This window comes from Drosophila subobscura, chromosome E (genome assembly GCF_008121235.1).
Source record: "Drosophila subobscura isolate 14011-0131.10 chromosome E, UCBerk_Dsub_1.0, whole genome shotgun sequence".
Lineage (NCBI taxonomy): Eukaryota > Metazoa > Arthropoda > Insecta > Diptera > Drosophilidae > Drosophila > Drosophila subobscura.
The window spans coordinates 9,603,438-9,616,786 of record NC_048531.1 but is presented as its reverse complement, the minus strand read 5'-3'; the positions used below and the strand labels follow the sequence as shown (position 1 = coordinate 9,616,786).

The 13,349-nt window shown below is 47.3% G+C and overlaps 3 protein-coding genes across 3 annotated transcripts; all 3 read left to right on the top strand.

Moving 5' to 3' along the window:
* The first annotated feature begins 2,582 nt into the window (after window positions 1–2,582).
* Window positions 2,583–3,775, top strand: LOC117890674 (odorant receptor 59a-like). Its single transcript, XM_034795655.1, has 2 exons — window positions 2,583–3,307; window positions 3,361–3,775. Exons 1-2 carry the CDS (start codon window positions 2,583–2,585, stop codon window positions 3,773–3,775), a joined length of 1,140 nt encoding a protein of 379 aa, XP_034651546.1.
* Window positions 3,776–4,403: 628 nt separating this feature from the next.
* On the top strand, window positions 4,404–5,620 carry LOC117891095 (odorant receptor 59a-like). The gene is made up of 2 exons (XM_034796278.1): window positions 4,404–5,128; window positions 5,206–5,620. Exons 1-2 carry the CDS (start codon window positions 4,404–4,406, stop codon window positions 5,618–5,620), a joined length of 1,140 nt encoding a protein of 379 aa, XP_034652169.1.
* A 1,190-nt stretch (window positions 5,621–6,810) lies between these two features.
* Window positions 6,811–8,027, top strand: LOC117890851 (odorant receptor 59a-like). The gene is made up of 2 exons (XM_034795938.1): window positions 6,811–7,535; window positions 7,613–8,027. The coding sequence occupies exons 1-2, from the start codon at window positions 6,811–6,813 to the stop codon at window positions 8,025–8,027; spliced, it is 1,140 nt and encodes a 379-aa protein (XP_034651829.1).
* The last annotated feature ends 5,322 nt before the right edge of the window (window positions 8,028–13,349 follow it).

Sequence of the window (13,349 nt, the reverse complement as noted above, 5' to 3'; positions counted from 1 at the left end):
TTCTTGTGGGTCTGTGGAGCATCGTGTCAGTGGGTGGAAAGTGAAAGCCGTATAGACTGCTGCTATTGAGGCAGGTTAGTGTTCTCTCACTCGCCCGTTCTAGCTCTTGCTCTTGCTCTCTCTCTCTATGTCTCTCTGTGGCGGCATTTCCAGCGATGTTTCTGATTAGACTGGAAGCGGCAACGCTTGTTGTGATAAGCCCTTGGCTGTGTGGAAAGTAAACTGTTGCGTGCGCTTTCACTTCAGCAATTATCGTGGCAGTTGCAACTGTGTCAAAGGGGAAAGTCTCAAGGCATATTTCTTAAAGAATTTATAGATAACTGAACGTAATTAAATCAAAGATAATTATTTTCTTTGAATGCTTCAAAAGGTCTTTATGCTCAACTCATTGCTTGAATTTCAAATCTCTCAAACCTCTAAACTTTTTCCCAATAAATTTCTAAGAGTGCCAAAAAACAGCTTTAATGTTGAAGCTTCTTAACTGACAAATATTCGACATTGTACGATGTCTTCCAGGTCCTGCGCAGAACAAATTCGAGGCTTTCCGAGTCCGCCAGCTGTTGAGCAGCGTGCGGCATTCGTGTGGTGAATTTTCCCACACTGATAAGAAGCACTGATAAGAATGCATCCACCGGGTGCAGCAGCTGCAGCAGAAGCAACAACAAATGCAAGACGCACGCGTCTCAAAAGAAAAAGAAAACTGTGAAAGAATGTCATCAACATAGTTTCTGGTTTTCTCTCTCCCAGGGTAATGGTGATGGGAGGGGGGGATGGGTGTCTAATGGGTGAAGGCGACTTTCGAGTGCCAAGCCACAAAATGCGCAACGCTGCAGACATAATTAATGCGCAACGTTTTACAATTAGTGAAACTACCTCAATTATGCAGCTGCAGTCGCAACCCCCCAGCCAGCGGTCACCATCTCCGGTGCCTCCTACTGTTGGCAGGGTTGGGGCTGCCCTACCTCGGCACCCAACCTAACCGCTGCCACCCACACGTGCCTCGACCAGCCTCCGTAGTCGTTTGGGGAGCTGCTTTTAATAGGAAATTCATGGCCGCTGTGACCATTTTCTCGCTCCCATTCTCGTTGTTTGTCGGTTGCATGGTTGGGCGGTCTTTTTTCTCTTTTTTTTTGGCGACAGGGGCAGGCTTTTAATTATGATAATTACATTGTTGTCGTTCTTGCTCGCTGACAGCGGCAGCAGCAACAGCAGCTGCTGCTACTGCGTTGTGGGTTAGACAAGCAACGCGTTCCGTAGCGTCGATATGCAACTGGCATTGGTGGAACCTGCCGCATGAATAGCGCCACTTACAGCTGGGTATATTAGCTATGGGTACGCGGCAGATGGCAAAACGTAGCTCATCAGAGAGGGAACATCCTCAGGAAAAAACCAAGAGAGAGCTAGGGAACATCGTCATGCATCATTTTGTGCCACACGACTCTGGGGTGAAGACTGCTGTGATTATGTTTCCGCTGCAAATTGTGGGGCCCCAGATACGGAGAAGCACATCCGTTCCATTTTTCAGCCAACTTGTGCCATGCCCCCGTCGTAATTGGGCTAGGGCTTAAACCATCCGCATGAAAATATTTTACATACAATAAACTGCTGTGAATAGTATTTTTTATATTTTTTATTATGCATGTGGATGTGGCAGTGTCAGCGTGAATGCCACATGCAACAATTAAGACATTGGATTAGGGATGAGGACGCGGAGTCAACCATGAATCACACCATACGCATACTGTGGATCTTTTTATTCGTAAACCCTGCCCTCTGTGTGTGTGTGTGTTGGCCTGCTGCCATTTCAACATGCAACAATTTATGGGTCGCTGTCAGCAATATGGCAACATGTTTTTTTTGGTGGCCCGCGTGGACATGCTAATTGCATGCACCATCCACACATCACTCCATGATGCGAGGGGGATAACAGGGCAGAGAGAATATAAAGTAACTATGCTTTCGGGCTTGTGTTGCGTTGAAATAATTGCATCGCACATGTGACGGTGTGGCAAGTTGCAGTAAAATTGACGGCCAGCCAGCGAGTGAGCCATACATGTTGTTGCCTGCTTTTTAGCGCACATTTTGATGCTGCAAAACCGCTGCCAAAAGCAGCAGGAGCCGCTGGCCGTGGCCGTAACCTGCCGCTAAACGAACATTCCGATGTTGTGTCAGTTTCATTAATTATGAAAAACATCAGCATCTGAAATGAGAAGCCTGAGGGGAGCAACCCCCTGAAAACTAGCAAATAATTTCGCATTTCATTTGCATTCGCTGGAATTTGCGACTAGCCATTCGTTGCAGTTGTCACGAATTGTTCGGCAACAAAGAGGGAAATAGTTTAAAGAGTTCAAAGAGTATGTGGCTCGACTGTGGTAGTAACCATTTGCCAGAGGGAATTTTAAATGGAATTCCATCCGCTGGGAATCAACAACCTAACCTGCAGGTGGCACCGGTGATAATTTGTAATTGCTACCACCACGCAACCCTAATTACATAATTCGAGAAAGGCCAATGGTGTCGACATCTGTTCGAGTATATAAAACGAGGCATTACCAAAAAAGGAACCTCAGAAAGTAAAGGCAATGTCCGACGAGGCCATCGACAGTTTGAGCTTCATCAAGAGCCACTGGACAGCATGGTGGATGCTCGGAGTGGCTCACAAACGGGTTCAGTCCTTTCGTGGCCTCTACCTCTGCTGCAGTGTGGTGCTCAATGTGCTGTTCACCGTCGGCTATCCGCTCCATTTGGGCCTGTCCCTCTTTCACAACCGCAGTCTCACCGAGGACATCCTCAACCTGACGACCTTTGCGACGTGCTTTGCCTGCTCCGCCAAGTGCCTTCTCTACGCCTACAACATTGGCAAGGTGGCTCGGATAGAGCAGCTCCTGCGGCTGCTGGATGAGCGAGCGAGTGGCATCGAGCAGCGTGCCATATACGGCCAATTGAAGGTGCAGCTTCGCACCATCCTCTATGCCTTTATTGCCATCTACATGCTTTGCGGTCTTTTTGCCGAGCTCTCCTTTATCTCTAAGGAAGAGCGGGGCCTCATGTACCCCGCCTACTTCCCATTCGACTGGTTAAACTCCACGAGGAACTACTACATAGCCAACGTCTATCAAATTGTAGGGGTGTCCTTTCAACTCGTGCAAAACTATGCCAATGACTGCTTTCCTGCCGTGGTGCTCTGCCTAATCTCGTCACACGTGAAGATGCTCTACTCACGCTTTGAAGACATTGGCAGGGATCCATCCATTGATGCTGAGAAGCAGCTGGAAGACTGCATCACCGATCACAAGCGCCTGCTCGAGTGGGTACCAACCGAATTCATTTTACAACCACCGACTTACCTTTCTTCCAAAGACTCTTTAGATGTATTGAGGGATTTATGTCACTGCCAATGTTCATCCAATTCACGATCGCCGCTCTAAATGTTTGCATCAGTGTCGCCGCTCTCGTGTTCTTCGTCAACGAACCCATGGCCCGCATTTATCTCCTCTTTTATGGCCTTGCCATGCCGCTCGAGATTTTTCCCTCCTGCTACTATGGCACCGACAACGAGTACTGGTTTGGACGCCTCCACTACGCCGCCTTCAGCTGCAACTGGCCCGTGCAAGGACGCAGCTTCAAGCGGAAGATGATGCTCTTTGTGGAGCGATCGCTGAAGCGGAGCACAGCGATTGCCGGTGGCATGTTTCGAGTCCATGTGGACTCATTCTTCGCGACCCTAAAGATGGCATACTCCCTGTTCACGATTATTATTCGAATGAGAAAGTAGGTCGATAATTCCGTTGCCGCAGAAATGTTTTGAAATTCTCTTTGAATGCAAATTTTAAATCGATTAATAAACGACAATGTCAATTGTTTGGTTAAGGACAGTTGGTAGCTGCTAAACCAGCTAACTACTCATTCTGGAAAAGTGTTTGATTATCGACAGTATCTTTGAAAACTTCAGCAGCTACCACTCGAGTGCACTCCGAGCAGAAAGCGATTCCGAGTTCATGTTCGAACGCGCCCACTGCACAGTCTTCAGCTGCAAGCAGTGCTGCAAGCAGAGATGGATGCAGACCTGCAAGCAGTGCAGCTGCAAGCAGAGCAGCAGCAAGCAGAGCTAAACCATTGCTGGTAATAAGTTACCCTTTAACGTAGCATTTTTAATACTATTAGAAGGCTGAGAGGAAGCCATTCGGTCAAGAGGCTCTTTTTAGCCATTTGTCACTAATTCTAGGTGTTTAATTGGTCGCTGGGAAGGCAAAACTTAAGCGGCAGGTGGCACCGGTCATCATTTTTAATTCCTAGCACCACGCAAGCCTCATTGCATAATTAAAGAAAGGCAAATACAATGGCGCAAATCTGTATATAAGAGCGAAATCAGGACGGAAACCTTAGTACTCAAAAAGGAAGCCATGCCAGAGGAAGCCATCGACAGTTTGAGCTTCATCAAGAGCCACTGGACAGCATGGTGGATGCTCGGAGTGGCCCACGAGCGGGTTCAGTCCTTTCGTGGCCTCTACCTCTGCTACAGTGCGGTGGTCAATGTGGTGTTTACCGTCGGCTATCCGCTTCACTTGGGCATGTCTCTCTTCAGCAACCGCAGTCTCACCGAGGACATCCTCAATTTGACGACCTTTGTGACCTGCCTCGCCTGCTCCGCCAAGACTCTTCTGTACGCCTACAACATTGGCAAGGTGGCTCGAATGGAACACCTCCTGCGGCTGCTTGATGAGCGAGTGAGTGGCATGCAGCAGCGTGCCATCTACGGCCAAGTAAAGCTGAAACTGCGCACCATCCTGTATGTCTTTATTGGCATCTACATGCCGTTAGCTCTGTACGCCGAGCTCTCGTTTATCTCTAAGGAAGAGCGGGGCCTCATGTACCCCGCCTACTTCCCATTCGACTGGTTACACTCCACGAGAAACTACTACATTGCGAACTTCTATCAGATTGTGGGAATATCCTTTCTACTCGTGCAAAATTATGTCAATGACTGCTTTCCGGCCGTGGTGCTCTGCCTTATCTCGTCACACGTGAAGATGCTCTACTCACGCTTTGACGACATTGGCAGGGATCCATCCATTGATGCTGAGAAGCAGCTGGAAGACTGCATCACCGATCACAAGCGCTTGCTCAAGTAGGTGCAACTGTGCGGTTACTTACTATGATTCTTGATACCACTCATTCTCCTACTTGGATCTTATTATCCCACAGTATCTTCCAATGCATGGAGGGATTCATGTCACTCCCAATGTTCGTCCAATTCACGGTGACCGCTCTGAACTTGTGCATCAGTGTCGCATCTGTCGTGTTCTTCGTCAGCGAACCCATGGCCCGAATTTACTGCATCTTTTACGCCATAGGAATTCAATTGCAAATCTATCCGTCATGCTTCTATAGCACAGACAACGAGTACTGGTTTGGACGCCTCCACAATGCCGCCTTCAGCTGCAATTGGCCCGATCAGGATAGGACCTTCAAGCGGAAGATGATGATTTTCTTGGAGCGATCGCTGAAGCGGAGCACAGCCGTTGCCGGTGGCATGTTGCGCGTCAATGTGGACACGTTCTTCGCGACCCTAAAGATGGCCTACTCCCTGTTCACGATTATTATTCGAATGAGAAAGTAGGTCGATAATTCCATTGCTTGAATTGTTTTGAAATTCCCTTTGAATGCAAATTTGAGTCGATTAAATGTCATAATAATTGTTAATTTAAATATGGGAAGCGTCAGCTGCAGAATAACGAACCATTTGGGACATTTCGCAGCTGCCATATGAGAAAGAAACCCGGAAATTTTTCGATATGCAGCGACTAGAGGCGCCCGTCATCATCGAACGCCTTAGCAACTTCAGCAGCTACCGCCCCGACTCTGAGTTACTGTTCAGTCGCAGTATTCAGCATCAAGTAGAATAGCAAGCATAACTTCACGCAGAACAGCAGCAAGCAGAGCTAAGCGATTGCAGGGATTATGCTGCCCTTAAATGTAACATTATTATACCCGGTACTCGAAGAGTAAATAGGATTTATTGTATTTGTGTGGAAAAGTGGATGTATGCAACGCAGATAAGGAAACGTTTTCGACCCCATAAAGTATATATATTCTTGATCAGCATCAATAGCCGAGTCGATATAGCCATGTCTGTCTGTCCGTCCGTCTGTCCGTCCGTCCGTCCGTCCGTCTTGTTGAGCGCCTGGATCTCAGAGACTATAAAAGCTAGAGCCACCAAATTTTGCATCCAAATTGCTATATGCTCACACTGTTACAAGTGTATTTCCAAATATCGCCTTCCACCCACGCTACTAAGGTACAGATGTATTACTGAGTACCGGGTATAAAAGTTGTGATGCGTAAGAAGCGTCTCACTCGTCCCTTCTCATTGTTTGATACTATTTAAATGCTGAGGAGAAGCGAATAGGTGAAGAGGTTAAATTTAACCCTTCGTCACAGCTAATTCTAGGTGTTTAATAGGTCGCTGGGAATGACAAACCTAAGCGGCAGATAGCACCAGCTGTGCCCATCCTTCCTTCTGTTTCTAGAAAAATATGAAAGACAAGTAAGAACAAAATCTGTGAATCAGGTCAGGCTATTATAGGCAGAATGACGAAGTTAATTTGCAGGGGCATGAGTACCGGGTGTACAAATTGTGACGCGTACGAACGCGTCTTACAGCGTTTCTTCTGTCTATTAAGTGCTAACACGAGTCAAGCTTAATTGCATAATGGAAGAAAAGGGCAAAGATAAGGCTCAGAAACCACAAGCCTATCGGTATATAAGAGCGACATCAGAAAGGAGCCTTTAGTACTCAAAAAGACATCAATGCCGGAGAAAGTCATCGACAGTTTGAGCTTCATCAAGAGCCACTGGACAGCATGGTGGATTCTAGGAGTGGCCCACGAACGGGTGCAGTCCTGGCGTAGTTTCTACCTCCGCTACAGTGTGGTGGTGAATGTGGTGTTCACCGTCGGCTATCCGCTGCACTTGGGCCTGTCTCTCTTCAGCAACCGCAGTCTCACCGAGGACATCCTCAACCTGACGACCTTTGTGACCTGCCTCGCCTGCTCCGCCAAGACTCTTCTGTACGCCTACAACATTGGCAAGGTGGCTCGAATGGAACACCTCCTGCGGCTGCTTGATGAGCGAGTGAGTGGCATGCAGCAGCGTGCCATCTACGGCCAAGTAAAGCTGAAACTGCGCACCATCCTGTATGTCTTTATTGGCATCTACATGCCGTTAGCTCTGTTCGCCGAGCTCTCGTTTATCTCTAAGGAAGAGCGGGGCCTCATGTACCCCGCCTACTTCCCATTCGACTGGTTACACTCCACGAGAAACTACTACATTGCGAACTTCTATCAGATTGTGGGAATATCCTTTCTACTCGTGCAAAATTATGTCAATGACTGCTTTCCGGCCGTGGTGCTCTGCCTTATCTCGTCACACGTGAAGATGCTCTACTCACGCTTTGACGACATTGGCAGGGATCCATCCATTGATGCTGAGAAGCAGCTGGAAGACTGCATCACCGATCACAAGCGCTTGCTCAAGTAGGTGCAACTGTGCGGTTACTTACTATGATTCTTGATACCACTCATTCTCCTACTTGGATCTTATTATCCCACAGTATCTTCCAATGCATGGAGGGATTCATGTCACTCCCAATGTTCGTCCAATTCACGGTGACCGCTCTGAACTTGTGCATCAGTGTCGCATCTGTCGTGTTCTTCGTCAGCGAACCCATGGCCCGAATTTACTTCATCTTGTACGCCATAGGAATTCAATTGCAAATCTATCCGTCATGCTTCTATAGCACAGACAACGAGTACTGGTTTGGACGCCTCCACAATGCCGCCTTCAGCTGCAATTGGCCCGATCAGGATAGGACCTTCAAGCGGAAGATGATGATTTTTGTGGAACGATCGCTGATGCCGAGCACAGCCGTTGCCGGTGGCATGTTGCGCGTCAATGTGGACACGTTCTTCGCGACCCTAAAGATGGCCTACTCCCTGTTCACGATTATTATTCGAATGAGAAAGTAGGTCGATAATTCCGTTGCCGCAGAAATGTTTTGAAATTCTCTTTGAATGCAAATTTTAAATCGATTAATAAACGACAATGTCAATTGTTTGGTTAAGGACAGTTGGTAGCTGCTAAACCAGCTAACTACTCATTCTGGAAAAGTGTTTGATTATCGACAGTATCTTTGAAAACTTCAGCAGCTACCACTCGAGTGCACGCCGAGCAGAAAGCGATTCCGAGTTCATGTTCGAACGCCGCCCACTGCGCAGTCTTCAGGTCAGAAAGGTCGAATATGTTATATTAGATGGTGATTCAAGTGTGGGAAGTGGCAGCTGTAGGATAACTGACTATTAAGGACATTTACCAAGCTAACAGGCCTTCTCGCTACAACCCGGGGGTGAGCTCCGCCAGTAAGAGTATTCGATGAGCAGCGGCCAGAAAGGAACCAGGAGGAACCCACAATCATTGTCAGGAAGTTTTCCATCAGCAAGATAATTGTTAATGTAATTTTGCTTGCTTGTGTTCCCATTCTCGGTTAAGGACAGTGAATGGCAGATAAAGATGATTTATTTGCCATTCTCTTCACCGTCTTCTGGCTGACGCATCTGTGGCCGAGTTGCTCATGTCTATTTCTGCGCAAATCTGTTTGATAAGCAACTCTTGCTGGCGGTCAAACTCTCGCTGCATGCGCAGTCGCTCGGTCTGCTGGTGCTGGGCCAGCTGTTGGAATCGGTCTCTGTGGGTCCGGAGGTAGTTTCTCAGTCCGTCCACATGCTCGCTCAAGGTGCGCTCGATCATGAGGTCGATTTCTTGTTCCAGGTTCGGCTGCTCCAATCGCGACATTTCCATCTGCTGGCCAGTTGGTTGCTCCTCTTGGTTGCAGTCTGCAGTCCTGGTCTCGACCATCTCCCGCTGAGTGTGCGCCTGGGACGGCTCTCCCTGCGTAAGCGGTCGAAGGATTGTAGGAAATGTATTCCTGGCATTCGCCATATTAAGTCCGACAGACTGGAGACGTGGCGACAACTTGTGGGTGGTTGGTTTATCGAAGATGTAAGATTTTGTGTGCTGCAGCTGCGGTAGACCCCGCCGCCTGGCCACGGAGGTGTAGCCAGCGCCGATGTTTCCACTCCTCCCTTGTCCCGCCGCGACTCTGAACGTCTCGAATTGCTTTTCCAGCTGCAGAGCCATGTGCTTGGACAGTAGCACATTGCTTTGCCTCATCTTCGACAGAATGGCCTGACCACCGATGGGGAAGCCATCGGAACTCAATCTAGAGAGGGCAGCGAGACACAACACAGGGCTGGGTGTGTGGAGAGCGTATCTGGGGATTGCTTCAGTCGCGGTTTCAGTGGCCTTCTGGCTCTGTTCGACCTCTGGCAACAGCTCCTCCGTGGCCTTGTGGGTGCCCTCCATGCTGGAAATTAACTATATTTTGTTCTGCTTTAATTTTGAGTGACATAAAAACCCAAAAAAAAACCTAAAATAATTATTTGCTACTAAATATAAATTGAGAACTAAAAGTAAGGTGAAATTAATAATAATTGCTTTGAGTTTTGGCTACTTTTCAATGACATTTGGCAGTTGACACGTGTGGGAGCAAGATCTGCTGGTTTGCGATGGTTGCCGTGTTTAATTGAATCAATTGAATCTCATTGGAAATTTGCATAAGACAAGCAGCAGAACAGCAGCAACAGAAAGAAGACAAATCAATTGCTCATGGAGGGGATAACAAGACTTGAGCCCAATGCCATTGCTCGCTTATTTATTTGCACAAGCGATAAGACATTAAAAGACTTTTGCCCAGAGTCCAAAGTCGCAGTGGGAGTGGCAGAGCCGAAGTCCGTAATGCGCTTAAGTCCGGCACAAAGTCCGTGTTGAATCTGCAAAGTGAACATTGTAAAATGGATAGCGGATAGAGGAAAAGCCAAAGCAGAAGCCAAAAAAAAAAAAAAAACGAGCTCACAGCAACAATTTATAGCTGGCAAAAACTAAAGATTGGGTGCCTGGAATTGGGATTCCGATTGCCTCTCTCTCTCTCTTCCCTCAATCGATGAGCAATTTGATGTCCAAGTTACTCCATCGGAGATACACACGGACATACCATAAAGTTGATTTGAATTTATTACAAAACGCATTTACTTCACTTTCCAACCAAATTCCCCAGGCCAAGCACGTAGCCACACACCCGACCAGTCATCCTGCCAGCCAGTTCTGCTTTGCCCAACGACCACCAGGAGGCTGGTGGTTAATTTTTAATCAAAATAAATAAGGGAAAAAAGGAAGGAAAGAAAAAAAACAAACTACTGCTAGCTGGACTTTGGGGCATTTAGCAGACTCAGCTGCTTGTGCCCAGTCGGAAATTGTATTTTGGCCACTTGGCTCATTTTGTCAAGACCTCATCATTCTCATCAAGCTACTTATCGCTCCCCGTCATCACCAGCAGCAGCAGAAGGAGCAGCAGGAGCAGCAGGAGCAGCTCCTGTGTTAGGTACAGGTCCCTGGTCCAAGTCCTGTTTCTGTTTCTGTTTCTGTAAGTCATGCAAACTGTTACTTGAAAACTTCATTGCATTTGGGGTTGGCTGGATGGTTTACGTAAGTTGGCGAAACTTTTACACTGAGAGAATGCGGGTCTGAGATGCGCTGTCTACGTCTTCAAAGGAACACAGAATCATTTAGACCTGTAGCGGAGAGCCAGCATTTTCCTCAGTGCTAAGCGTCTCATCAGCTGGAGTGGCAGTGGCTCATTGGCCGCTTCCTCTCGTTCCCCCTGTGTCTCGGGCAGACGTTCTTGACTGAACGAGTAATTTGTTGTTAGGCAAAATGATAATCCAATTGCAGAGCAGCAGCTCCAACAGAAGCCAGTTGCTGCTGTTGCTGTGGCAGCCACAAGTGGCCAAAGGATGCCGACACACTGCGCCTGGGAGGGGGGGATCTTGATGTGGATGCTGCAGTCCTTGAGCAGTCTGTGGAGTGTATGTACGTGTACGCCACTTGAAGCGTTACACCAAAAGACGATGGAACCACAGAGCTCAAGTTTATTGGGCTGCTTCAACAGGTGAAAGAGGTTCAATTTTCCCCTCCCTTAAGCACAGAGCAAAAGTCTGGGCCAACTCTTAGCCAATACTTATTGTTTGGCAAACTTTGTATTTAATTAGTAGCAACTAAACGGCGACGAGGAAGAAACGGAAGCTCGGAAACTAAATGAAAATTGCCAACAGCTTTGACTCGAAATTAATAGTTTCTGCTCATGTCAAGGGAGCCGCCCAAAAGTTTCAAATTTATCAAGCAAATCGAAAGGAAAGCAAACAAAAAATCCACCAAACTATGTTGGACAAAAGTTTTGTCAATGGCTTAACTTGCCCCAGCGGCCACAGCTGTGGGAGAGAGAGAGGAGGGAAGGGAGAGATGTGAGTAGGGTAGAAGGAAGCCGAGCCCGCTGAGTACTCAAGTAAATTACCGGCTTTCATAGTCTGGGATTATTTAACCGCAGCAAGAAGTAGTTGTTGGCTGGAGTGGAGTGGAAGCAAGTGTTATCAACACACACACACATGCACACAGGCGACAAACAGGATGGCAAACAGGATCCATATGGTTTCGTATAAAGAGGGAAATTTTACAACCGACATAAGAAAGTCACTTAACGTGGGGCAATGGCACATTATGTGGCTAAGAAAGAGCCAGAGCCAGAGCCAGGGGCACATGGAGAGAGAGAGAGTCTACGAGTATGGGTGGGACGAGAGGCTCGTGAGTTAATTTTGGGCCAGAAAATGTGTGCAAACCAAAACCAGCAGGAAAACGGAATTCCACTTCCACTGCGTCAGGAGGCCGATGGGGAGTGAGGCGTCAGTAAAAACATTTTGCCTAAACTATGCCATTAACATACAAAACTTTCATAGCAGACGTAGCTCTCTGCCTCCCTGTCTCACTCCTTAACTTTCTGGCCAACTCTTCGAAGCACGTAAATACTTGCCAGAAACTTGCACGAATTAACAACAAAAAGTTTGTCCTGCTTGTGTGACGGAAAACTTGGATAAAATAACACAAAACTGCCACTGGCAAGTGACAATAACAGGGAAGAGCGAGCAAGAGGGATGCATAGAACGTGAGAGAGAGCGTGAGGGACAGGGACATATGCTTCATCAGCAGAGTTACTTCGTTTCGGCAGATGTTGAAAAGGATTGCGCTTGACAGGGAGTGCCAGCCAGTGCTCAGTCCTTGGTACTCAGTCTTCAGTCGGCAGACCGCCAGTGTTCAGTGTTCAGTGTGCCAAATGTCAAACAATTTGTGGTCTTCTAAGCTACCTCTCTCTCTCTCTCTCTTTTTACTCACTCCCTCTCTCCTTTTCTCTCTCCTGCTTCATTTGTAGTTCTCTGGCCTAAAGGTTATTGGGCAAAGTACGAGAGTATTTATAGCTCAAAACTTTATGACTACCAAGACCAGACCGAAGCCAACGTCCATAAAAAGCCAGGCACTGCTTTATGCGCTTTCGCTCTGCGCTCTGTTTGCTGTGTGCTTCTCCTCTCCACTGCCCGCCCGCAGTCGTACCGCATAATTGCCGCTAAAGAGTGTTTCGTGTCCAATGCGGCGTCTAGTCCAACTATAACTCATTATGGCTAATGAGTGTTATTTGTGCCCTGCCGCAGAGCGAACTTCATATTTTGCATGGCCCAAGCAAGACGAAAGAAAGGTCGAAGAAAAGGATTTTTGTTGCACGATTGCGGGGGTGGGACACAGACACAGACACAGCCACACAAGTTTTGACTTGGCCAAAGGGATTACTTTTAACTGAGAACAGAGCGACAACGAGTGACAGCTACCGTCAACTGCTTGATAGATAAAAGGAGAGACAGAGAGGGAGAGAAAGTTAAAGAGTGGAGTTACGGCACTGCTTTAAATGTTTAATCCGAGTGGAGTTTGATTTGCTTTACAGTTTAGACATCAAGCAGTTGCATTGGCTACTACTTAGCAGCTGTGCTGAAGCAGTGCAAAGCAGTGAGTTTAATTGAATTAAGCAGAGTAGCTGCTGGTGGCGGCACCCTCTTTTTGTACACACGTTTCGCTTCAAAAGTCTGCATCTTTTTTCACAACTAACTACAAGATATCTGCAGATACTTGCTGAAAGGGTTTATACTCGTTAATACCATTTAAGCCTAATAGACGCTAGGGTGCTTTTGGCTCTTTTTGTCTGCTGCGTTGTGTTTGGGGTGCTTCTTTTTTTGGCTGCTTGCTGCAGCGCCTATTTTTTCTCAGTTCCTTGTTTAGGCATCTGAATTCCTTACTCTAAACAGGATACAGAGTACTGTGTCAAGTCTCCTCTCATCATCAGGCTTTCATGCTGAGCT

Excerpts from the sequence above, each read along its gene's own strand:
- LOC117891095 (XM_034796278.1), top strand. The coding sequence starts at position 4,404 with ATGCCAGAGGAAGCCATCGACAGTTTGAGCTTCATCAAGAGCCACTGG. Across the intron at positions 5,129-5,205 it reads GATCACAAGCGCTTGCTCAA|TATCTTCCAATGCATGGAGG; the intron begins GTAGGTGCAACT and ends ATTATCCCACAG.
- LOC117890851 (XM_034795938.1), top strand. The coding sequence starts at position 6,811 with ATGCCGGAGAAAGTCATCGACAGTTTGAGCTTCATCAAGAGCCACTGG. Across the intron at positions 7,536-7,612 it reads GATCACAAGCGCTTGCTCAA|TATCTTCCAATGCATGGAGG; the intron begins GTAGGTGCAACT and ends ATTATCCCACAG.
- LOC117890674 (XM_034795655.1), top strand. The coding sequence starts at position 2,583 with ATGTCCGACGAGGCCATCGACAGTTTGAGCTTCATCAAGAGCCACTGG. Across the intron at positions 3,308-3,360 it reads GATCACAAGCGCCTGCTCGA|ACTCTTTAGATGTATTGAGG; the intron begins GTGGGTACCAAC and ends TTTCTTCCAAAG.